Source organism: Lynx canadensis, chromosome A1 (assembly GCF_007474595.2).
Source record: "Lynx canadensis isolate LIC74 chromosome A1, mLynCan4.pri.v2, whole genome shotgun sequence".
In the NCBI taxonomy this organism is placed as follows: domain Eukaryota; kingdom Metazoa; phylum Chordata; class Mammalia; order Carnivora; family Felidae; genus Lynx; species Lynx canadensis.
This window is the reverse complement of record NC_044303.2, coordinates 146,824,801-146,850,948: the sequence shown is the minus strand read 5'-3', so window position 1 is coordinate 146,850,948 and position 26,148 is coordinate 146,824,801. Positions and strand designations below refer to the sequence as shown.

Here is a 26,148-nt window from a genome sequence, read left to right as displayed (position 1 = left end):
TGTAATAGTCATACAATGAATATAAACCACTCAGCGGCTACCGCAGAGAATACAGAGGAGATAAAATTGGGAGGGACTTACAAAAACAACTGAAAGCCAGCATATTCTTAGCACTGAAAACAAGTAATGAAGTCAAACTTCCCAGGTAAATTTAATGCTATATAATGGTTAAAATGCTATGGTAATGTAAACTATAAACTCAAACTTTCTGTGCAATTTTTCTTCACTGAGAAGTATAAAAAATTATACAATACATTCATTCTCAGTTTAACTTTTTTCTAATTAAACATGGCTAAGAATACAAAGAAAAACAATATGGTAGAATAACTTTGTTTACATATAGAATTCATTAACTATTCAGAATTTTGAAAACTTTTGATACTGGTCATCTAGGAGTTACCTCTATTGAATGTCCGTAGAACATACACTTAAGGAGATGTACAACCAAATATTTCATGTACTTTTACCATGTAGTACAGGTTTATAAGCAGGCAATACTTATGTTAGCAGCGTAAAGTGCAAGAAAACACCATTGGTCAAACAACTGCATTACCTATAGTGACTGGTTGATGCAGAACCAACAGTTTAATTTAGTAATAATAACAGTAACAGTAATAGGGTGATAATAATAATTAAACTGGTTTTATGGCTAAATTTAGCAATTGGAATTACTCATGCATGAAAAGACAGTCTCTCACTCTTTTATGAAAAATGGAGAATGTGTTATTCATTGATCCACAAAATAATTGTTTAAAATCACTCAGTGTGTGACCTTGGATCCGTTACTTAAATTTTCTGTACCTTTGTGCAACAGAGTTTTTGTATTATGTGACAGAATTTGGTTAATGATTCCATAGTACATAGCTCCCACTTGACACGGTATTATTATTTTTTTAGAGTAAACTCAAGGACTTAGAAAATTACATTTGTCTTGGGTTACAAAATATTTTGAAGATATTGGGAGTGACACATTTTTTTTTTAGAACTTTCAAAACATACCACAATACTTAATTATAAAAGCTGTGACCATTACAAATGCCATTATAGCTTACTATTTTTTAATAGTTGATATTTTCTTATATGGCTAAATAATTATTTTCACATAAGGATGGATTTTTACTTTGATACAGCAATAACATTAGATAATCTGTTGAGAAATTATCTTCATTATAGGTTTTACATTTATTGACAAATTAATATGCTAACTTTTCCTGTGTGAAAGTTACCTAGCTGTTCACTAATCATGCTGCTATTTACTCATTAAATGGTGTTTTAGAGCCCAGACACTGAGAAGTCACCTTTGCTTTGCCTGGTTCTTTATACCCGTCTGAAGAAAAACCTGCTGTGTTTCTATCTAGAAAGGAGCTAAGAGAGGGTCAGAATGAAGAAATTGAACAGATTTGAGTCATCTTTATGTGGTTTCACTATTTAGTATTATCTTATTCCTGAAATTTTATTCATATATATATATATATATATATATATGAATAAATATATATATATATATATATATATATATATATATTTTTTTTTTAAATCAAAAGCAAATAGGGTGCCTGGGTGGCTCAGTCAGTTAAGCGTGTGACTTTGGCTCAGGTTATGATCTCATGGTTTGTGAGTTCAAGCCCCACATCAGGCTCTGTGCTTGCAGCTCGGAGCCTGGAGCCTGCTTCGGATTCTGTATCTCCCTCTCTCTCTGCCCCCTACCTTTGCACTCTCTCTCTCAAAAATAAATAAACATTTAAAATTAAAAAAAAAAAAAGCAAATATATGAGGCTTGACTTCACTTTTCCATCTTTAGTATAACATAAACAGTATACTTTAATATTATCTTATAGAAGACGGTAAACATTTCCATAGTACCCCTCACTCACATTTTCTGATAAAAACTATATTGTGTATTTTACTATTTAGTATTTTTATTGGTACAAATAACTTTACTACAAAGTCTTCTTTTGTAGACTTCTGTAGACTTATTATGTATTTAATATTCATAATGTGCCCATAAATTTTAAAAGTTTATTTACAAATTGATTTACTTCTCTCAGTTGAAAAATAATGCGATTGGTATCAAACACAGCTAAATTACAATTTCATAACTTTCTAAACACGTTTTTCTCTGACAACTTCACATGTAAATTAGTTAATGCAGATGTGGGTATTTACTACTGAGGGCTGAAAAGAAAGTGGCCCCTAATTCTAAACTTCTTGTGTCCTAAACCCTCTTTGAAAAATTCTGGGGCCTCTACTCCTTTCAAATATTCCCACTGGGCATGTTCCACATTTATTCCTTGACTTCCCTTGGTTTCTCCTGGTCTGCATTTCAAAAACAAAGTGGAGGAAGGGATGATCATAGGTACTCCGACTTAATTTAAAATTTTATTATGTCTACTGGAGTTTATGCAAGTCATTTCCTCTTTCTGGAACTTAGTTTTCTATTTGCAAAATGAAAGGATCAAACCAGATGATCTGTAAACTTTCCCACTATCTATAATTTTATTATGCTTTTAACTATGCACTACTTTCAAAACATAAATATGAGTTAGCAATAAATTATTTACACATTTATTAGGTATTAGCAATTAAAATTCATGAAAAAAGGGGGGCACCTGGGTGACTCATGGTTCATGAGTTGAAGCCCCGTGTCGGGCTCTGTGCTGACAGCTCAGAGCCCAGAGCCTGCTTCGGATTCTGTCTCTCTCCCTCTTTCTGCCTCACCCTGCTTGAGCTCTGTCTCTCTATCTCTCAAAAATGAATACACATTAAAAAAAAATTTTTAATTCATGAAAAAAGTAAGGTTAAAAAATACAGGATGTTGATGAATGAGAATATTATTTTTTAAATTGATGTATTTATAAGTATTTCACATTATAAAATTTTTAGTGTATTTCTAAATACCATGGGTTACTCTGTACTCTTAAAAAAACTAAATACTAATGTATGCTAATCTGTGTATATGCTAATCTATACTAATACTAATCCATAACACAAAATCATGGTAACTTTTAAATTTATTTAAGCATTTATTGTGATATTGTCATTGGTATAGCGGCAAGGTATGAGAGAAGAGAGAGATACAAAATATATAAGAATTGTGATAAATTTTTTATATGTGACCTCTCATTTACATCTTACACAAACCCTACAAGGTAAATATTAATTTACCCTTCTTACAGATGAAAACAACTCAGACACAGACTTATATAATTATTTTTCCAGAGCAGTACAACCAATATTTTGTTGCAAAGCCCATGCTTGGTCCACTGCCTGAAGGGGCTTATAATCTACTGAGAAACAGGAATATACACAATTAATCTTGTGACTGCAAGAAGAGAGTGAGGGGATAACACCAGCCTTAAGGTTCTAGATTGGAATCTTTAGAATTATACTCAAAATTTTTAAGTTATATCCTAAGTGGGAGTGGTTTTAGGGCATTTTATGTGAAATCTGAGATCTACGTTTGATCTGTGTTAGAGAGGTATGTTTAGAACTAATGGATGGGGTCTCTAATCCCATTTCACCAGCATGGCAATATTAGAAAGTCAGAATATGTTACTTGTGTATCATATTTAAGTTGTGTTCATGGTTAAAAAGTATAATAACCTAGTTCCTTATGACTGAATAAGACAGCATTATGAAGTGGTAATTTTAACTTAGGTAGTTTTAATTTAAAAACATAAAATAAGGGTTAATCATCACTATTTGAGAATGAGTTATTTTAAGTTTTCTTTACAGTTAATAGCTTGTTTTTTGTTTTGTTTTGTTTCATTGAAGCTTTCTACTGTTTTTGATTTAAAAAAATGGTAAAGAACAAGCACTTTAAACTTTAAGAGCCATAAAATTTGTCTTCTGTATTCAAAATGGAAAAAAAAAACCCAAATGTATAAAAAAATAAAATTAAATAACAAAATATATACTTTTTCTCTCTGCTTTACTTGGGCAGAGCAAGAGGAATTGTAGAGCAGGGTATCAACCACTCAACATCTGATTGATAAGTGTTACACTAAATTTTCTTCAATCTTTAAAATTCTTCCTGACATCTAACATATGTTTTCCATTTCTTCTTAGGACCAGTTGAGCCTTAAGGTCCAAAGTAATAAACTTAGCAAACAATTCAAAGAAGCTGATATGGTTTTATATCAACTCTTAAAGTAGTGAAAATATACAAAATAAGTACTAACATGATTATCAAAATATAGAAAAGGAAAACATGAATTGCATATAATTGGTAGAAGCAAACACATTGCCTTTATTAAAAATCCTAAATAACATATTTAGTCTTGATTCAGATCTAAACTTCTTTCATCTCTGTACCATGTGTACTGGAAACCTGTTCAAGCAATATCATGTAATCAGAAAATGTTAGTAACCTCAAAACCTTGTATATGCTTCACACGCAGAATGAAAAGAACTAAGGTGCAGCTCTCTAACATAAAAGCAGTACATTTCATTCTTCCCCCAGACCCTGAAATCTTCATCAGACAAAACAACTGAACCAAAAGTTCCATGAAGACAGAGGCTGTCTGTTTTCTACTCTCCTGAATCCCCAACATCTAGTTTCTGTCTAGCACACAACTGATACTCATTGCTCATTTGCCTACAGAGTGACTGAATGAAGTACAGAGCTTGAATACTTCAAACTGCTTGTAATTTTATTTTTTCCTATAATGATCTATAGGAATAGTCTGGCTACTCTAATATTTGCAAATTGGAAATATTTTTGGTTCGTTATTTAAAAGAGATAATACATGGGTGGCTCAGTTGCTTAAGCGTCTGACTCTTTGATTTCAGCTTAGGCGGTGATCTCACAGTTGTGAAATCAAGTCCCACACTGGGCTCCACATTGACTATGGAGCCTGCTTAAGATTCTCTCTCCCTCTCCTTCTGCCCCCTCCCCGGCTCATGCTCTCTCTCTCTCTCAAAATAATAATAATAATAATAATAATAATAATAATGATAAATAAAAGAGATAATACAATACCTTTGAATTCTATGAAGCCAGAGGTTTATGAGCTAATGAATAAATTCAGAAGCTGAGTACAAACCAGTAAGAGTTTAATGTACACTGGGTTTTTGTATGTATTGTCTGGAGACATAAGGATATAAAGACCTAACGCATTTTCAATACCAGTAAATCAGGCCAATGGTGGAGAGAATAAAAACCCAATGATAAATAGACAAACAAAACAATTTCACTCTTAACTGTACAATGCTTACTTTTATACCATAAACTCAAAAACTCCCTTCTGTCAGGCTGTCAGTTTCCTGAAGGCTTGGACTGTGTCTGTCTTGGCATCCTCAATGTCTACAACAAAACTCTAAAACTTTTTGCTCTCAGGAACAAAAACTTTTATACTTTTAAAAGTGTAAAAAAAAAAAAACTTTTTCACTTTTGAAAGTTCTTGAGAATCTCAAGAGCTTTTGTTTATATGTATTATATTTATCATATTCAAAATTAAAAACCCGGAACATTTTTAAATCTTTATTAATTCATTAAAAAAAATAAACCTAGTATATGTCAACATGAATATGATATTCTTTATGAAAGATCATTATATTTCAACAAAAAATCTTGTGAGGGCTATGTTTATACTTTGTAAATCTGTTTCATGGCTGGCCTGAATGAAAAGAGTTGGATTCTCATAAGCTTCCACATTTAATCAGATGTGACATGTTATTCTAAGTGAAATATATGAAGAGACTGGCTTCACACAGGTATGGAACTGAAGAAGAGATGAACTTGGGGACTGTCCTAGGGGGTCATCATTCCACACTGTGAAACCACTGATCTGTAATATCATTTGTCATATGGCTATTGTTCATTAACTATTTGCTAAATTAATAAAAAGTTTAGGGAAAAAGAAATAAACCCTCAGGGCATATAGATATAGATAGATTTAGAGATAGAGATAGAGACAGATAGAGATAGATAGATACACAAATGATTGGTACATTCATTTAGGATTCAACTGATAATTATTCTTTATAAATGCTATTTTGCTGAAATAAAATGTTAATTATCCCAACTCCTCAATTCACTACAACTAAATTGGGATGCATATCAAAAGAGGGTATCTGAATGAAAGAGTGAAAATCTGTAAAAATAAAGCATGTAATCAAAATTTTAATAGAGAGATAGAGATGACTAGGAAGAGGCATTTCACTTGAAAAAATTCCAAGCATAACCAAATCAGGTAGCTAATTCAAATGCTATATGAGTCTGCTTAAAGCAGTAAATCAGATTGAAACACTATAGAACACAAGCTGGATTCTAATATTTTTAGTGTCTACATGCCATTTCTAATTAATCTATAAAAACCACAAGAAAAAACATTTTGATTATATTTTTAGCACTTCTGCTTTCAATATTAATAAGAATTAACCAAATACCAGAGAAAAGACATTGATTTGAACATTTTACAATTTCCAAAATCACAATTTTTGTTGTTTAAAAACAGCCTTAAGTAAATTCAGAGTTTTAAGTAAATAAAATTCTTGAGATCAGGTATTAGATTTTTAAAATAATATCTCATCATGTGGCAATAAATAAATAAATGAATGAATAAATAAATAAATGAATAAATAAATAAAATTACTTACTTTTCCTTTTCTTGAGGCTGAGTCACCTGAGAAGCCATTTTAGGTTCTGTTCCAAGATTTTTTTGCATCCGCTGCCTCCTCTTTCTGCTTGGTGCAATATCAGTGACATCAGGACTTGAAATGATGGAATCATCTCTAGAAGTAGCTAAAATAAAATGATATGAAAATGTGACCCAATGAAATTATGCATATAATTTGTAAGAACTTGCTGCTTTAGCACTGATATGAAGTGGCACAATTAAAATATGGCACAACTTTTTTTGTTTTAATTCATGAAGATTTGGTAAAGCGAACCAGTTAGATTGTAATACTTCAATATAAAACATAAAGTTTACTGTATACATGGAATAACTTGATCAAAACGGTCTCTGCCTATCTTGCACAACAACCTTCCCAAATACATGATAGGCAGTTTGATCTCTCAGTGCTAGAATTAGATAGAAGTGCCTTAGAGGCACCTCTCAAAGGCGTCTGGGGGGAAAACACTGCTATAGGAATAGGATAAATCAAATTGATAGTAAACAGTAATTATGAACAGGAATGGGGACTTTTGCTAGTGATCCAGAGATAATTTCATACTCTTCAGCCAACCGTGGGGAATAAGCACAAGAGAAATGTAAGAAAACTCAAACAAATGTCTCTACTGAAGCTAACCCATTAAACTACCCCTAAAAGTACTTATACATCTGAAACAGAAGCAAGAAAAGAAACATGTTCGATTTATATTCCTTATTCTCTATAAACAACTTAGTTCCAAAGAGCTTTAGGGAAGTTCAGAATTCTTTCATCTAATATAGTATACTCCATTCTAATACATATTTATATAAAAGAGCCCCTTTGCCATTGGTAAATAATGAACAATATCAACATAATTTAGACTTTGGGTATCTTGCTGCTTCATAGGATTTTTTTCTAGCATGTTGACATTTTATAGTGATCAGAAGCAAGTTTTCACCCCAATTAAAGAGAAAGTCTTAACAACGTGTAAAGTCCTAAAAAAGTGCAAATGAGCGGCTAAAAATCCTGTACAGGTCAATTCCTTTAGTATACATAGGGGCTAGTTTAGTGGATTCAAGAACCCTACACTTTACAACAGTTAAGCTTTCTGTTCAAGAAAGAAGCTGTGAACATGTTTCTCCCTGTAGCTTGAATCAGATGTTCAATTTTGATGAAAAGTACTGGAATCAAATGCACTCAGTAACTGCCATCTCCTTGATTTGAGGGGAAATGTGATGCAAATGGTTAGTTGACTGTGATGTTAGGTGAAAATGTTGGCAGAGAGTTAGTGGAGTTAATATTTTCATTAGGTTTGTAACCAAAGAACTAACAACAACAATGTAAAGCTGCATAGATTTTGAGTGGTATGCCTAAAATTAATTTCCCCCATAAGCTCATTTTCAGTGCACAATTCTGCAGAATGAGTGGTTTATCAGGCACACATGTATCACATTCTAGAAGAAAAGTCTGTATTTTGAGTTCTCACTTGGTGTACCCCATGCTTCTCTGGATGGCCTGAAATTACTTGAATGTAGTTGACCACTCTCTTGAAAGTGTTTTGTTTTTATTTGTGTTCTTAAAATGCCTACTATTTTTCAGAACGTATCAGTAGACACTTCGCTACAACTTAATACTGTTACCTTCATCTTACTTATAAAGAAACCACAGCTTTAGAGAGCTTAAGTAACTTGACCTCACACAGCCTTTGAGTTGATATTTTATCACATAACAACTAAAACATATTCCTCCCTAATGGATAAAGTATTCCTTGATAAATATTAACTGAATAACAATCTGAAGCTGTGTAAGTTATTACGGCACAGAATTTCCACTAGGTTTCTTATACTTTATTTTCCTAATCCCTACAAATGAGTTAGAGAAAAGCAGACAACAAAGGGAGTTTCTCTGAACACAAGCTGAATAACTTCCTTAATTTATTAAGCTATGAGAGGACTATGGAAGATACCTGGTTTCCTGATTTCTTTCCCAGTTTGCTCTCACCTAGGAATTACTCAAGTCACATAAGTAATAAACAAAGTACAGACTTGTCTATGAACAAATCTAGTAAGAGTGTCAGAGTTATTTCAATTGTTGATAGACTTGAAAAATGAAAAAAAATTGCATTTAATGACATGTTGGACATCCAGAAGGTAATAATATTAAATTTGTTTAAATTAAAATGTTAAGGTAAAATTAAAAAAAAATTACCAAGAAGTTCTGATATTCAAATCAAAACTGCCAATAATGACTTAACACATTGGTACCAAAGAGGATGTTTTACATGCAATATGGTTACACTATGTTATAAGCTTTAGGATTTACTTTAAAATACAATGCGTATTAAATGTGGGTTGTTAGGGTGAGCTATAACCCTGGTACTGCTAGCATCTACTGAAAGATGCACAGCTCAGGAGCAGATTGTCGGGATTCAAAGCCCATATACTTGAGGGAGCTACTAGAGGCACTTTTGTTATATGTATATAAATGAATAGTTTATTAATATACTGAATGACAAAAATGTGTATCACTTGGTGAACACAAGGCACGAAAACAAGCAAGAGGAATATTGCATATAGGCTCTCATGAGTGAAATTAAATGTATTCCAGATACACAAATTGACTAAAATATTTTAGAGGTACTCTCCACTACTTTATGAAGAGAGTATAATCCACTGAGGTCTGTTTAATCTTGGAGATGATACTCTCTGCTAAATTTTTAAGTGGTTCTGGGTCCACTTGTGAACTCTGGACAATTGTGGTCACCTGATACCACAAAGAATCATCACTCTTGCCTCAGGAATCACTGTATTTGCCAAAAGTAATCTTCTTATATGAGAGTGTGACTGAGACCCCTAAAAAGACAGATAGCTGGAATTTCTTCAAGTTTATATAACCGGTTCATAAATTATTTTGTGCTTACTTGTTAGTAAATATTGAGAATTGTATGTGTGTTGGGGGGAACTTAATCTGATAATTTACTATTATCCTCATACTTCAATCTTCTTAATATCTTTCATTATTTACCACAAAGAACCTAAAAGTTGTGTATAACCAAGTGTTTCTGGTCAGTTCACCGCACCATTTTTATTCCTTTTTCTTGAAAATTACAGGGTAGCCTATCTATAATGTGGTCATGAGGGAAAAGGGCTAGCATGTAAATTAATTACTATTTAAATGGAATATATCTTTTTTGGTTTTGTTTTTTTACTATGGGAAACAGTTTTCCTTCAGTTTATTCTACACATGTAATAGAAAACTGTATTATAATAGATTTTCTTAATTCATATATTCTTTTAAAATAAAGTTTTGGGGGCGCCTGGGTGGCGCAGTCGGTTAAGCGTCCGACTTCAGCCAGGTCACGATCTCGCGGTCCGGGAGTTCGAGCCCCGCGTCGGGCTCTGGGCTGACCGCTCAGAGCCTGGAGCCTGTTTCCAATTCTGTGTCTCCCTCTCTCTCTGCCCCTCCCCCATTCAAGCTCTGTCTCTCTCTGTCCCAAAAATAAATAAACGTTGAGAAAAAAATTAAAGAAAATAATGCTAGTTAAATATTAAAAAAATAAAAAATAAATAAATAAAATAAAATAAAGTTTTGGTTGGGGCACCTGGGTGGCTCGGTCGGTTAAGTGTCCGACTTTGGCTCAGGTCATGATTTCACGGTTGATGGGTTCAAGCCTCGCGTCGGACCCTGTGCTGACTGCTCAGAGCCTGGAGCCTGCTTCAGATTCTGTCTCCATCTCTCTGCCTCTCCCCTGCTTGTGCTCTGTCTCTCTGTCTCTCTCACATATAAAAAAATAAATAAGAAATAAATAAAATAAAAAATAGTAAAATAAAATAAAGTTCTAGTAATGTTTACATAGTCTTTAATGAAAGGGAAAAGGTTCTATTCTATTCTTTCCTCTCCATCAATGCCAGAAACCAGAAGGAAGAGGCACAAGTTCCACACCTGATACCTAAGTGTTAAATTTTTTTTAATGTTTATTTATTTTTTAAGAAGAGAGAGAGAGAGAGAGAGAGACAGAGTGCAAGTGGGGGAGGGGCAGAGACAGAGGGAGACACAATCTGAAGCAGGCTCCAGGCTCTGAGCTGGCACAGAGCCTGATGCGGGGCTTGAACCCAGAGACTACAATATCATAATCTGAGCAGAAGTCGGATGCTTAACTGACTGAGCCACCCAAGGCGCCCCTGGTGTACACACACACACACACACACACACACACACACAAATGAAGCCAAATATGGGACTTCCAAGTCTGTATTATTCATAACCTTACATATTTTTAAGGGCAACAACTGAAGTTTTCACTTTGAAGTACTGCATCCCATTTTTAAGGAAAAAATCAATTCTTACTAACTTTACCAGATTGTATACACTTATTTTACATATGAAAAATAACTTGAAGAGAGATGGACAAAAATGGCAACTGTTCAAAGATAACGAGAAGAAATGTGGTCTGGTTGGAGTAGTGTCCATGAAAGATGCAGAAAATGACTAGATAAGTAAGGACAGCAAGGAAGGAGAGGAGAGAAAAAGGAGATCCTAAATAAATATGCTAAATAAATTTGCTACCTTTCAAATCTAGGCAGAGAAGTATGAATTTAATATTGAATGTTTTTTTTCCCCTGAGATTTCACCTCCAGAATTCTCAGCTTCTACTATTATCATCAGCCTCTATCATGACAATTTGTCTTTCACCATTTCCAGGATTTTGTTTCAAAGAGAAAACAAAAGAAAAGAAAAAAAAAAAAAAACTATTGCCAATGAACTTACTACAGCTGAAACACTGATGGGCAGAGCTGTGGGATGAATTTCAAGTTCCCATTAGGTTCACTGAATCCAGAAAATGGAGAATCTTTACACAAGCCTTGTTATTGTGAAAGGTGGCTCCAGAGAAAGCCACACTTCTTCTCATCTGACAGAAGAACTGCAGGAGTTTGGCAGGAGTAGTTCAGACATGAGAGGCAGTGTTGGCTTCCCTGGGCACTCTCCATGTCTCAATGTCCAGACGAAAGGACACTGTTGGCTAAACTGCCAGCCATCCGCATAAATCTCATAAATTTACCTGGTAAACTACCCGCTCAACTGTGTACTCTCTTCCAACACAGCCCAATTCGGCCACTTCGGTCACGCTAGTAGCTCCAATCCACGGCAATCTCTCCTTTCTCTGTAAGTTTCACACACACTTCACTACACACACACTGTCATATACTGTTACTCTTTTTGTGGATACCTCTTGTTTCTCCAGTTAGATCATGAACACCCTCCAGCCAACGGCCATGCCTTACACTTTGCTATATCCCTAATGTATTACCCACTAGTGTTATAATGATCCTGAAATCATTGTTTCACTGTATGCTAATTTGGATGTAAATTTTAAGAAGTTAAAAAAAAAATACTGTTATAATGAGAAATGTGAAGACTTGAACCCTGTATATTTTATTTTTAAATCAAAACTTACTCATTTACGGCCCTCTAGATGAGGTGTAGGGAAAAGCAGAATCAGAAGATCTGGGTCTGGGTCTCTACTTCTGCCATTTACTTTGACCATATTACAGAATTTAAATTCCTAAGATGAGAAGCATATTTTAAACATGATTTCTGACATGATTAAATGAGATAAAATGTTTTATAAATTTTTATAAATTTTTATTTAGTTTATAAATACCAGTATTTAAATATTTTAAACAAAATTTGTATGTCCTTATAAAAGATCAAGTTGAGATTAATTTAGATGACTCTGAGGAACTTTTAGACTATCATCCATAGCTTAAGAGAGACATAAAAGAAAAAAAAACAAAGTAGGATGAATTTATGGTTTTCCAAATTCAAAATTACCCAATTGTCATAGAACTATTATCTGTTATAAATATACGGTAGCCAGTCTGCTGTGGCTGCTTTCACTATTTTATTCATTTACTCATTTCACAAATATTTATTGTGTTTACATTCAACAAGTTATTTTGTTTTATTTCAAAACACATAAAATATTGAGAGGAAACCCCAAAATCCAAACTTTAAGATACTACCCTATGTAAATCTGAAACTTCAAAAAACACTATTTCTTTCACTAGGGAAAACAACCAACCAGTGACTTGGGCTACTTCATGTTTCTGTAGTTTCTCTTACTGACAGGTATAAAGATAAGTAAAAAAGAAGCTGAGATAAGGTAGGTCACACCATTCTTCAATGACCAGTATCTTAAAGTGGCCTATCTTGAGGTAGTAAATTTCTAATCTGACCAAAGAAGCAAACATTATTTTCCCTCACCATTCATCAAAGAGCCCTTTTTCAAATCTGTAATCAGTTGCTACCCAGTTTTCACAATCTAATCTGAATAAATGATGACCACCTTACACAAAAGGTCAATGGTTTAACTTATTAATCAATAATCACCAAGTAAACTGATAATTAACATCACACTAAACACTTAAAAGAGTGTGTGTGTGTCTGTGTGTGTGTCCACATATAAATACTTTTCCAAAAACCAGCCTCCTCTTTTAGCCGGCACAGCTGGAAGTGAGACTTAATGACAAATACCTACTGACATTGGGGTAATGGAAGAGGTCATCTTTGGAAATCCAATACTCTCAATGTCAGAGGCAGGGTGGGCTACTAAAGATAAAGTACAGACTCCAGAAGTATTCACAGCAAAAAAAAAAAAAAAAAAAAAAATGATAATTTGAATATATTAAGTATTGTTCTGCACCTACAAAACAATGTGATTGTTTAAAAAACTGAATGAACTCATTTCTTTAAATCGTAAAGATTCAGTCATTCCTTTACTTTATTCAACACATATTTATTAAGTGTTTTCTAGGTGTCAAGGACTATCCAGAAGATACCACTACCAGGTATTCAAAAAGATTACAGTTAGGTAGAGAGGAAGAACACTACTATTTGCAAGAAAACCATAAGTCACATAAGCAATTATAAAGGAACTACTTTAAAAGTGCTAAGGTGCAGCTTTCCAACCTTTTACTATTTTTTCCAAATTAATCTATGAAGATTTTTCTTTTCATTATTAAGCACTAATTATAACTTGATTTCTCACATTACTTTTCTTCTTATATGAATATTTCTTTTGAAAGCATAATCATCAGTACCAGATGGCTCTGAGGTAGACTTCCCAAAAGAGAAAATTTAAAAGCTAGCTCACTTTGAGTAAACTGACAAGAAAAGATTGGGTTTTAAAATTAAGTTTTGGGGTGCCTGGGTGGCTCAGCTGGTTGAGTCCAACTTCGCCTAAGGTCATGACCTCCCGGTTCATGGGTTTGAGCCCCACATCAGTCTCTATGCTGACAGCTCAGAGCCTGGAGCCTACTTCTGATTCTGGGCCTCCCTCTTTCTCTGCCCTTCCCCCACTTGAGCTGGCTCTCTCACCCTCTCTCCCTCAAAAATAAATAAACGTTAATTTAAAGCAGAGACAATACCTATCCTTCTCAAGCTTTTCCAAAAAATAGAAAGGGAAGGAAAACTTCCAGACTCATTCTATGAAGCCAGTATTACTTTGATTCCTAAACCAGAGACCCAGCAGAAAAAGAGAACTACAGGCCAATATCCCTGATGAATATGGATGCAAAAAAATCTCAAAAAGATACTAGCAAATCGAATTCAACAGCATATAAAAAGAATTATTCACCATGATCAAGTGGGATTCATTCCTGGGCTGCAGGGTTGGTTCCACATTCGCAAATCAATCAATGTGATACATCACATTAATAAAAGAAAAAAAGAACCATATGATCCTGTCAATCGATGCAGAAAAAGCATTTGACAAAATTCAGCACCCTTTCTTAATAAAAACCCTCAAGAAAGTCAGGATAGAAGGAACATACTTAAACATCATAAAAGCCATTTATGAAAAGCCCACAGCTAATATCATCCTCAATGGGGAAAAACTGAGAGCTTTCCCCCTGAGATCAGGAACATGACAGGGATGTCCACTCTCACTGCTGTTGTTTAACACAGTGTTGGAAGTGCTAGCATCAGCAATCAGACAACAAAAGGAAATCAAAAGCATCAAAATTGGCAAAGATGAAGTCAAGCTTTCACTTTTTGCAGATATCATATTATACATGGAAAACCCGATAGACTCCACCAAAAGTCTGCCAGAACTGATACATGAATTCAGCAAAGTTGCAGGATACAAAATCAATGTACAGAAATCAGTTGCATTCTTATATACTAATAATGAAGCAACAGAAAGACAAATAAAGAAACTAATCCCATTCACAATTGCACCAAGAATCATAAAATACCTAGGAATAAACCTAACCAAAGATGTAAAAGATTGGTATGCTGAAAACTATAGAAAGCTTATGAAGGAAATTGAAAATATAAACAAATGGAAACACATTCCGTGCTCATGGATTGGAGGAATAAATATTGTTAAAATGTCAATACTACCCAAAGCAATCTACACCTTCAATGCAATCCCAATCAAAATTGCACCAGCCTTCTTCTTGAAGCTAAAACAAGCAATCCTAAAATTTGTGTGGAACCACAAAAGACCCCAAATAGCCAAAGTAATATTGAAGGAGAAAACTAAAGTGGAAGGCATCACAATCCCAGACTTTAGCCTCTACTACAAAGCTGTAATCATCAAGACAGCATGGTATTGGCACAAAAGCAGACACATACACCAATGGAATAGAATAGAGACTCCAGAATTGGACCCACAAAAGTATGGCCAACTAATGTTTGACAAAACAGGAAAGAATATCCAATGGAAGAAAGACAGTCTCTTCAACAAATGGTGCTGGGAGAACTGGACAGCAACATTTAGAAGAATGAAACTAGACCACTTTCTTACACCATTCACAAAAATAAACTCAAAATGGATAAAGGACCTGAATGTGAGACAGGAAACCATCAAAACCCTAGAGGAGAAAACTGGAAAACACCTCTCTGACCTCAGCCGCAGCAATTTCTTACTTGACACATCTCCAAAGGCAAGGGAATTAAAAGCAAAAATAAACTATTGGGACCTCATGAAGATAAAAAGCTTCTGCACAGCAAAGGAAACAATCAACAAAACTAAAAGGCAACCAACGGAATGGGAAAAGAGATTTGCAAATGACATATTGCACAAAGGGCTAGTATCCAAAATCTATACAGAATTCACCAAACTCCACACCCAAAAAAACAAATAATCCAGTGAAGAAATGGGCAGAAAACACGAATAGACACTTCCCTAAAGAAGACATGCAGATGGCCAACAGGGGCGTGAAAAGATGCTCAATGTCGCTCCTTATCAGGGAAATATAAATCAAAACCAAACTCAGATACCACGTCACTCCAGTCAGAGTGACTAAAATGAACAAATCAGGAGACTATAGATGCTGGAGAGGATGCGGAGAAATGGGAACCCTCTTGCACTGCTGGTGGGAATGCAAACTGGTGCAGCCGCTCTGTAAAACAGTGTGGAGGTTCTTCAAAAAATTAAAAATAGATCTACCCTATGACCCAGCAATAGCACTGCTAGAAATTTACCCAAGGGATATAGGAGTACTGATGCATAGGAGCACTTGTACCCCAATGTTTACAGCAGCACTCTCAACAATAGCCAAATTATGGAAAGAGCCTAACTGTCCATCAACTGATGAATGGATAAAGAAATTGTGGTTTATATACACAATCGAATACTATGTGGCAACGAGAAAGAATGAAATATGGCTTTTGTAGCAACGTTTATGGAACCGGAGAGTGTTATGCTAAGTGAAATAAGTCATACAGAGAAAGACAGATACCATATGTTTTCATTATTATGTGGATCGTGAGAAACTTAACAAAAGACCATGGGGGAGGGGAAGAAAGAAAAAAAAAGAGAGAGGGAGGGAGCCAAACCATAAGAGACTCTTAAAAACTGAGAACAAACTGAGGGTTGATGGGCGGTGGGAAAGAGGGGAGAGTGGGTGATGGGTATTGAAGAGGGCACCTGTTGGGATGAACACTGGGTGTTGCATGGAAACCAATTTTACAATAAATTTCATATTAAAAAGAAAACGTTAAAAAATTTTTTTAAATAAAAATTAAGTTTTAAGCATCTGTAAGGGTCAACTCAAACAGCATTTCTTAACTGAAGTTATACCATCACCTTTTGGACAGTCCTTTGTATGGTGCCACAACACTCTTAGATTTCATCATGCTATAATAATTTATCTAATATTTGTAAGCTCTATGAAGGCAGGGGTTGTGTTTATCTTATTCACTGTTGTTATAAGACAGACTAGCTGGGTTCTAAACACACAGTAATCCCTCAATGAATATTAGTTGATTAACTGATATAAATGCTTAAACACTAACAAAGTTAACAAATAACTTCTTAAAAATTATTTTGTATCCATGTAAAATACTATACTACTGTTTAGCTATGTGAGCTGCGGCTAGTCTAATTAACATTAAGAAAAGGAAAATATTGGGGCGCCTCGGTGGCTCAGTCAGTTAAGTGTCCGACTTTGGCTCAGGTCATGATCTCGCGGTTCGTTGAGTTCAAGCCCCGCGTCGGGCTCTGTGCTGACAGCTCAGAGCCTGGAGCCTGTTTCAGATTCTGTGTCTCCCTCTCTCTCGCTGATCCTCCCCTGTTCATGCTCTGTCTCTCTGTCTCAAAAATAAATAAATGTTAACAAAATTAAAAAAAAAAAGAAAGAAAGAAAAGGAAAATATCAGTGAGGAAAAGCAGTTTATGAAACAGCAACATTAGCTTTCAATTTATATCATTTGGTAGTTAAAAATAACAAACACTGGAAAGCAGTTCTAATGGTTAATGAGTTTTCTGAAAACAAAACTACAATTTTTAAGCTTTCAACAGCTTTGTAAAGTGGCCTCTGCCTGTGACCTGTGTCATGAAATGTTTGGACTGAACATAAAGCTTTCATTGTTGTACATGAGACAGGTATGGTTTGCTGTCAATGTAAGGCAATTTTTAACATTTTATTCATAGAGATTGAAAGGTTTTTAAAATTTTGGTCAACTTTTAATAAAACCTAGATTTTTTACAGAGCTTAGGATTTCACTGAGGTAATATGAATGAAAACTTTGGATACAAAATGAAACATAAACCCATTTTAAAGAAATGATATATGAAATCTTTCAGTTTTGTTTTGTTTTAAATAATGTATTTTTAAAAATGTTTTTTTTTTAATTTTCAGACAGAGAGAAAGCAAGAGCAGGGAAGGGGCAGAGAGCACGAGAGAATTCCAAGCAGGCTCCACGCAGCCAGTGCACAGTCCCATGTAGGGCTCTATCTCATGAACCATAAGATCATGACCTGAGCTGAAAGCATGAGTTGCATGCTTAACCAACTGAGCAAGCCAGGTGTCCCTGTTTTAAATAATGTATTACCAGACTCCGGGTAACTTGGTTAGAAGGAGGACAAGATCACTAGTTTAACTAGCAAGTCGAAATCAGAATAGGATTAAAGTGGCAAAAGTTGGGGCCCTTGGGTGGCTCGCTCTCTCTCTCTCTCTCTCTCTCTCTCCCCCTCTCCCGCTTGCACGCGTGCTTTCTTTCTGTCAAAATAAAAAATAAAATGTGGCAAAAGTGAAGAGCTGCATAATTATATGGTAAACTAGGTGGATAAGAATCATCTTATGTCACCTAAAGACCTTCTCTTTTAGGTGACAGACACTTTCTTTGTGACTTTTAAGTCACAGACCTTTTCTTTTTTTAGCAGGAAGGACTTGACTGAGGTTACATGACATGATGTACTTTTCCACTTTATTTTGCCAGTATCTGTTTAATCTTTGAAAATTTGAGAATAATTTTGATACATTAAGAAAAAGTAGTCTATTTTATGTGCACTTCTTTAAACCCCTGCGTAATAAGATTAACGCCTTTGTGATATAATTTAGCGATCTCATAGTGGTTCTGTAAAGAGGCAAATATGAGGCTAAATTTCAGAGGCTTCCCTTGAAAACTGTGCAAAGATTTTCAAAAAGATCTGCAATGCTATACATGTCCCAACTAGCCTTCAAACCAAATGTGATTAAAGCAATACTTTTACTAAGGATTAAAAAAAATTCTCTGCCAAATAGTCAAATAACTAAGATAATGTTTATACTGAGTGAATAAAATACTTCAGAAGGATCCTAAACTTTACAGTTAATCACTGACAAAATGGCTATAGGTAATTCTGTAAAGGTTTTTGTTTTAATATGTAAAATTAGGTTTGGAGAAGTAAGACCAGTTACCTGTGGTATAAAAAATGCCCTAAAATACATGGTTCTGGGAGAACAGGAGAGCTACATGTAAAAGAATGAAAATGGACAACTTTTAACACTATACATAAAAATAAGTTTACATTAGATTAAAGACCTAGATGTGAGATCTGAAACCACAAAAATCCTAAAGGAGAATGTAGGCAGTAATTTCTCTGCCACTGGCCACAGCAACATTTTTCTGGATACTTCTTCTAAAGCAAGGGAAACATAAGCAAAAATGGACTATTTGGATTAAATTAAAAAATAAAAAAAAGCTTTTGCATTTGAAAAGAAACTATCAATAAAACAAAAAGACAACCTACAGAATGGAAGAAGATATTTGCAAATGATGTATCTGTTAAGTCACAAGAATAAAAAGTACAGCATAAGGAACACAGTCAATGATATTATAATAGCGATGTAATAGAGCAGATAGTAGCTGCACTTGTGGTGAACACAGCATAAGGTATAAACTTGTCAAATCACTGTGTTGTACACCTGAAACTAATGTAACATTGTGTGTCAACTATACAAAAAGACAAAAAAAAAAAAAAAGGCAAAACAAAGCCCTGATTCTATAATTCATGATGCTTTTTAAAACTTATTATCTTATATTATCTGAATTTGATAAGAAAAACTAAATGTACTCTAAAGCCATTTTTAGGCACTTTAAGGTGCATATTGGGTTACATGTCTTGCGCAAACAAGAAAGTTTTTCTTCAGAAACTTTATTTTCAAACATCCACATGCTTTTCTTTACATTAAACTTTTGTTTTTATTTGTTTTTAATTGTTTTAAACATGTTATTTAATTTTGAGAGACAGAGAGACACAGTGTGAGCGGGAAAGGGGCAGAGAGAAAGAGGGAGACACACAATCTAAGGCAGGCTCCCGGCTCTGAGCTGTCAGCACAGAGCCAGACAGAGGGCTTGAACTCATGGACTGCAAGATCATGACCTGAGCTCAAGTTGGACACTTAGCCAACTGAGCCACCCAGGCACCCCAAACTTTTGTTTTTAATGGGCAACTTAAGGAATTTTTGTTTGTAGATTTTTTATTTTCCAATAAAAACTCTGTAATGTTTTAATTCTAAAACAAATTATTGTATATCCTTTTGCCTTAATACTCAAAATTAGACAAACAACATCAAAATAATTTTAAGCATTGATTTGACAAAAGTAACAGTGGGAATTTATTACAGTTTATTATGAATATACAGTTTCCATTAGATCTATTTATGAATCTTGTTTAGCAATCACTGTTGGCAAAGCCTGTAAAATGCCACTATCCCATAACTTGCCAAAAACCAAACTGGGAATCCTACTTGATGCCTTCCAAAACTTCATCTTGCACATCCTATCAGCACCTTGTAAAAGGTTCTTAAAGTTGTCCAATAATTCTCTGCATCCGGAGTATTCCACAATCCTTTCCCTAGATTATTGCTATATCTTATAAATAGCCAAAGTGGTTACAATTCATTCCCTAGAAAACATTGAGGGGAATTTTTCTAAAACTGCAAATCTAATCAAGTCATGTCCTTTTTCAATGCCTTGAAAGTGAAGGTAAAACTCTATAATGCACTTAATATCTCTTTCTTCTCTTGGTTCAACTAACTTTTATAGTCTTACTGAATTTTGCCCGATGCATCATTCTCATTCTCTCTCTCTCTCTCTCTCTCTCTCTCTCTCCCTCCCTCCCTCCCTCCCTCCTTGGATTTTGCACATACAATTTTCTCTTTTTCACTTAATATCTCTTTCTTCTCTTGGTTCAACTAACTTTTACAGTCTTACTGAATTTTGCCTGATGCAATCATTCTCTCTCTCTCTCTCTCACTCACTCCCTCCTTGGATTTTGCACATACAATTTTCTTAAGATATAGTGTTTTCCATCTATCGTTCAACTGGCTCTCACCCATCCTTATTATCTCAGAAAAGATACTATGTTAGGAAGCCTCAGACGTCGCGGTTAAATGTCCCTCCTCTGGGTTCCCATAGTATCTTTTACTACTCTTATCACTGTAGTATAGAGTGGGAAGGTCACAGACTTAGAAAAATGAAGTCTGGAAAAACTGTTTTGTGTCTCCTAGGGAGCCATATATACAGTGGGGTTGAATCTTATTGTACAGTCAGTGCACGTGGCAAACAATCACAATTAATCAAAGCTACCCTTAAAGATTCCTTAAGTTCCATTAAATACAGTCATATGTAGTGTATATAATTCTGTATATTTGTCCATAAATATTTCATAACTACCATGGTGTGCAGTTTTGTACATAGTATTTTGAAAAAAAAAATTACTCAAGGCCTTCAATAACCTAAACACATCATCAATATGGAAACATTTGACTTGCTAGCTCTCCTGGTTCAAAGTCATTATTTTATTTTATTTTATTTTATTTTATTTTATTTTATTTTATTTTATTTTATTGTATTGTATTGTATTGTATTTATTTATTTTTTCAATATATGAAATTTATTGCAAATTAGTTTCCATACAACACCCAGTGCTCATCCCAAAAGATGCCCTCATTTTAATCTTCTGTGGAAGATGTTATCAGTTCCTCTAATGCTTCCCTAGGCAGATTTCTCTATGGTTCCCAATTAATTTTTCATTGTTTTCTTTCATGGATGAAGATATCACCTTACTTGCTTGGCTACCTAAGTAGTGCTTACCATTTCTTTGTCAACAGCCTCACACCTTAAAGTTACTCACACTTGTTCATAAGTTTTTCCTACTGATATTAACTCTTGTCAGGCTTGATTCCTTTCATTACTGGTGGACATACATTTGTTAAGTGGAATAGTAGGCAAGTGGCCGAACTATTTAAAAATAAAAGTTTTTAACTCCTGGTAAAATTATATTTGCCTAGAAAATACAGTTAAGGAAGGTTAAATTAAATATATATTAATAAATATATAATTTTTACATTAATATATAACATATATATGAAAGGCTACTGCACTATAATTCATAAATGAATGACTATAAGTCCAAATTTCAATTTTTAAAGTATTGTAATTTTTTTAATGTTTATTTTTTAGAGAAAGAGACAGAGAGAGAGAGAAAGAGAAAGGGAGGTCGGGGAGGGACAGAGGGAACGGGAGGCACAGAATCTGAAGCAGGCTCCAGGCTCTGAGCTGTAAGCAACAGAGCCCAATGCAGGGCTCAAACTTGTGAACCACAAGATCATGACCTGAGCCAAAGTCAGATGCTCAACCGAGGCTCAACTGAGCCACCCAGGTGCCCCAATTTTAATTAAGGTATTTTAATCATGAAATGGAAAGTGGGCATATCACAGCATAGTAGGCCTCACAGAATTATCATCTTACTCTCCCTGAAATTTATAACTTTTTTCACCTATACATTTACCATAATGCTTCGTCATAAGTTAAAAAGGACAAACTGTTACTATAAAGAGCTAGAATTTTTAGACATTATAATTTTGTATAAAATGGGAAAAAAGATAAGGCTACCAATATAAGAAAAGTCTTTCCAACGAAGTAGGTGCTACATGTATCCCCGCATCTTGGTATTTATAATTATTCCATAATTAACTGAAATTTAGGAAAAAAGGTCCATCATATTGCCTACAATACTGCTGGTATTCAAAATATTTTTAAATGAAAATAGCAAGAAAAATACTGAAGATTTTATAAATAAAATAAATCTAAAAGACGGCAAAACTTTTGTAATTAAATACAAACAAACAAAAATAAGTTTGATTTGTTTATCCATAAACATAACTTCTAAAAAAAAAAAGAAGCCAATAATATTCATTATAAAGCAAACACTGAATTCAAAGCCTAATACATTAAATTAGAGTTGTCATTTAAAATGCTCTTATGGAGAATATTCTGACCTTGTACAAAGGAGTATATTATTTGTAAATAATGGTTACCAGATATCTTAGCCAAAAAACACAGTTACACAGGAGAAGTTATCATAACACAGCTGGGAAAATACAGAAGCAGAAAAAAATGTCTGTAAGTGTGTTCACATAGACAAATAGATCTATACCTATACACATACATGTCTATAAATAAATCGGAAAATAAAAAACTATAAGTGTTCTAAATAAAAGTGAGAAGTACTATTGCTAACTAAGACCAAAAATAGGGGTAAAAAATAACTGGGAAGAAACTAGGATAAATAACTTGATTGAGAAAATACAGAAACATGAGGGGAAAAAACAGGGATCTTCAAGAATCAGTATTCAACAGACAAATAACACACTTCCTGGAGGTCACAGGATTGTTGTGGATGCCTATGTAACATGTTTTAAACTCACTGTCTCCATAATTGCCGTTGGATTTATTTGACCAATTTGAATTGCAGAGGAAAAAGGTAAATTTAATGAGTTCATAAATCATTCTGAGTAAAGCTGATGTTATTTTCTTAGAGTGGAATCAGCACAAAATTTTTGCCTAACTTTGTGATTCAGGGACTGAGTCAATAGAAACAAAAAAGAATATCCACATTCTTTTGGATATCATCTTTGATGCCAACTGTAATAATTTAGATACCTCCTCTTTATAAAATTTTATAAAACTGCCCTTTAAAAAATAGACACAAGCTCTACTCATAAAGGTATAATAATACAGAAACAACAATTAAATGGAAAATACATAGATTAAAAAAAATCACTGCCCTTGAACATGTGGTACCTTTTTTAACAGGGTTAGGTGGCAATTAAAAATTTTGTAAAACATTGTATGTTGCCAAGACGTATGTAACAATAACACTAAATATAATCATGCAAGGTTTAAGACCTTCCCAAAAGCTAGACCTTGGCTAACAGTAGCTTAGATATCAAGCCCATCATGACATGCCAACAACTGGCTTGAATCCTAAATTGAGGGAAGCAGAAAGAGTACAACTAAGCAGTAAGCAATTCAATCATAAACGATCAAGGTGAGCAAGAGGATGGTATGAATACATCTTAATACCATGACTCTAAAGCTATAGAAAATGAGGGTATAGAGACAAGTATCCAGATAAACAAATGCCATCTCTCACAAAAGTAACTCAAATCTCTGAGTTATCCAGATAACTAAGAACTATGTCACTACTTTGGGAGACCTAGCCTCAAATTTTCTTCTTTAGATCACAATAATATACAATAATATTAGATCTAAATTTGTTTTTAAATAGAAAAAGAAAACAGGTAGGAAGAGAGAGAGAGAGAGGATAGGAGGGGAGAGAGAGAGGGAAAGAGAGGGTGAAAAGAAGGAAATTTTAACCAAACTGTTATCTAAAATTAATTTGTATTTTTTCTTCTCTGATCAAATGATATATCTTAAAATATCTTTCAAACAATTATTTACTTCATCTATCTTCATTTTCTATATAAACAATTATTCTTCCTTAATGCAGATATCAAATGAACATTTTAAAACTGAAAATTTAAATAAACTCACATGTTTACAGTCATGAAAAAAATCTTACACAATTATTCACAAAATAATTTGTCACTAACTTTTCCTCGTTTACCTTATATGTATTAATGTGTTACTTCTATGATGCCAATAAAATTATATTCCTAGGTTTCTAGTAACCACATGTTTCTGCTTTGTTTTTAGACAATAAATTATTTTAAAATCTACTAACTCTAAATTGTTACACTAACCAGGATAAGTCTAAAAATTAATAAGGCCACTTCCTAGACTTCCTTCTTCAAGTCTATATGGCAACAGATTAATTTCAAAATCTCTTGTTTCAGTAATTATAATAAAGAAAATAAGGGACCCTAATGATTTAAGCCATGAATAGTTTTTTATTACCAAAACACCTGTTGCTATTTCAAAACCTATTTTCATTAAATACAGAAGAATGTTGATTTTGTTACCCGAGGACATCAAAAGCTAAGAAAACAAACTTTCTTTAATGTTAGAACCATTCTCAGAACACTTTTCCCAACCCAAGTGATTTTAACATGCTGCTCCTTCTCAGGATGGGGCTTTTATAAAGTATTTTACATTAATGTTTCAAGCTGGTGTGACTTATCTTTGATATGTTGCTAATATATAGCAATGTTTAACTTCTTCAAAACAGCACTGTTAGTATGAATATGTAAAACTGACCTCAGCAGAAAGCAACCTCTAGAAAGCTGAATTTAATTTTATCAAAACTCATGTAAAAGATGTTTTCATCTTCTCAACAAGAATTTATTGGTTTTCAACAGTGGACAACAGTCAGTATAGGACTATGAATACAGAAAGAAGGGAAATACAAGAGGTGAGTTCAGGATCACTCTGTGTTTCTGACTGGTGGCATTTTCTGGACCTCAGTACAGGGAGGTAGATGGAGCCCTAGTAGAATACAATGATTTCACTCAATTGTATTGAGGCAGAAATTAGAATTTGGTACTATTGAAATAGTTGGAACCTGTAGTGCAAAACACTGGACAACAGATAACTGTAAACAAAAATGGGCCCCAAAAGGGGACATCTCAAATTGTTAGATGAATAATAAACTGCACATGCACTGAGCAAGACTGTAAGGCCCAGTAGAAAATAGCCAGAGCTGTCACCTGAATAAAAATTCCAAATGTTAAAGGGGTGCCTGGGTGGCTCAGTTGGTTCAGTGTCCAACGCTTGATTTTGGCTCAGGTCGTGATCTCACAGTCATGACATAGAGCGCTGCATTGGGCTCCACACCCAGCATGGAGACTGCTGAAGATTCTTCCTCCTCCTCTGCCACATGTGCTCTCTTTCTCTCTCTCTCTCAAAAAAAAAAAATAAAAAATAAAAAAAATAAAAAAATCCCAAATGTGACATATACTATGAGATGCAGAGCATCTCACTGGTACACTAAAATACCACACTGAAAATGCTAAGTATTCAGGAGACATCCCTAAAAAGTCTAGAGCCACCCCAATTAAGCTTGGAAAAAAGGATCAAGTTTATTTGCCAGTAAATTAACTACCTGCCAGGGCAAAACTCAACATTCGTTAAAAGAAGACCACAGATTCCAGACTTCTCAACAACATAAATTATAATAAAAAAATTACTGGACATGTAGAATAGGAAAATGTGATCCATAATAAGGAAGAAATCGCTAATACTTTGAGTACATAATAAGGAGAGTTATATTCACTACACTCACCATTATAAAATAGTACAGCTCTTAGAATTGTAGAAACATTACATGTTTAAGTTAGTTATGCCCCTTCAATTCTAAAAACATTATCTCAAAAAGATATGCTCTAAGAGCCTGCCTTCATCTGCCACATCCCCACTATTGCTTATTCCACTCTCCATTAATTCAAGTCTTTCTCAGCAACAGGTACACAGCAAAGAAATAAGCTATTCAGAGCCCTGAACATCAACTTTTGGCTTATATATAAGGAGGCTGGG

The 26,148-nt window shown here is 34.1% G+C and overlaps 1 protein-coding gene across 4 annotated transcripts in view; it reads right to left on the bottom strand.

Moving 5' to 3' along the window:
• The window catches only part of XRCC4 (X-ray repair cross complementing 4), a 318,736-nt gene that overhangs the window by 174,253 nt on the left and 118,335 nt on the right, over nt 1-26,148 (bottom strand). For all 4 annotated transcript variants that reach the window (XR_003970694.2, XR_004343730.1, XR_003970695.2 and 1 more), the window contains exon 7: nt 6,601-6,745. Coding sequence is in view for 1 of the 4 variants with exons in the window: in XM_030324146.2 (XP_030180006.1) it covers nt 6,601-6,745 (145 nt within the window). In the remaining 3 variants the exon portion in view is untranslated. The remainder of the gene's footprint in view (nt 1-6,600; nt 6,746-26,148) is intronic.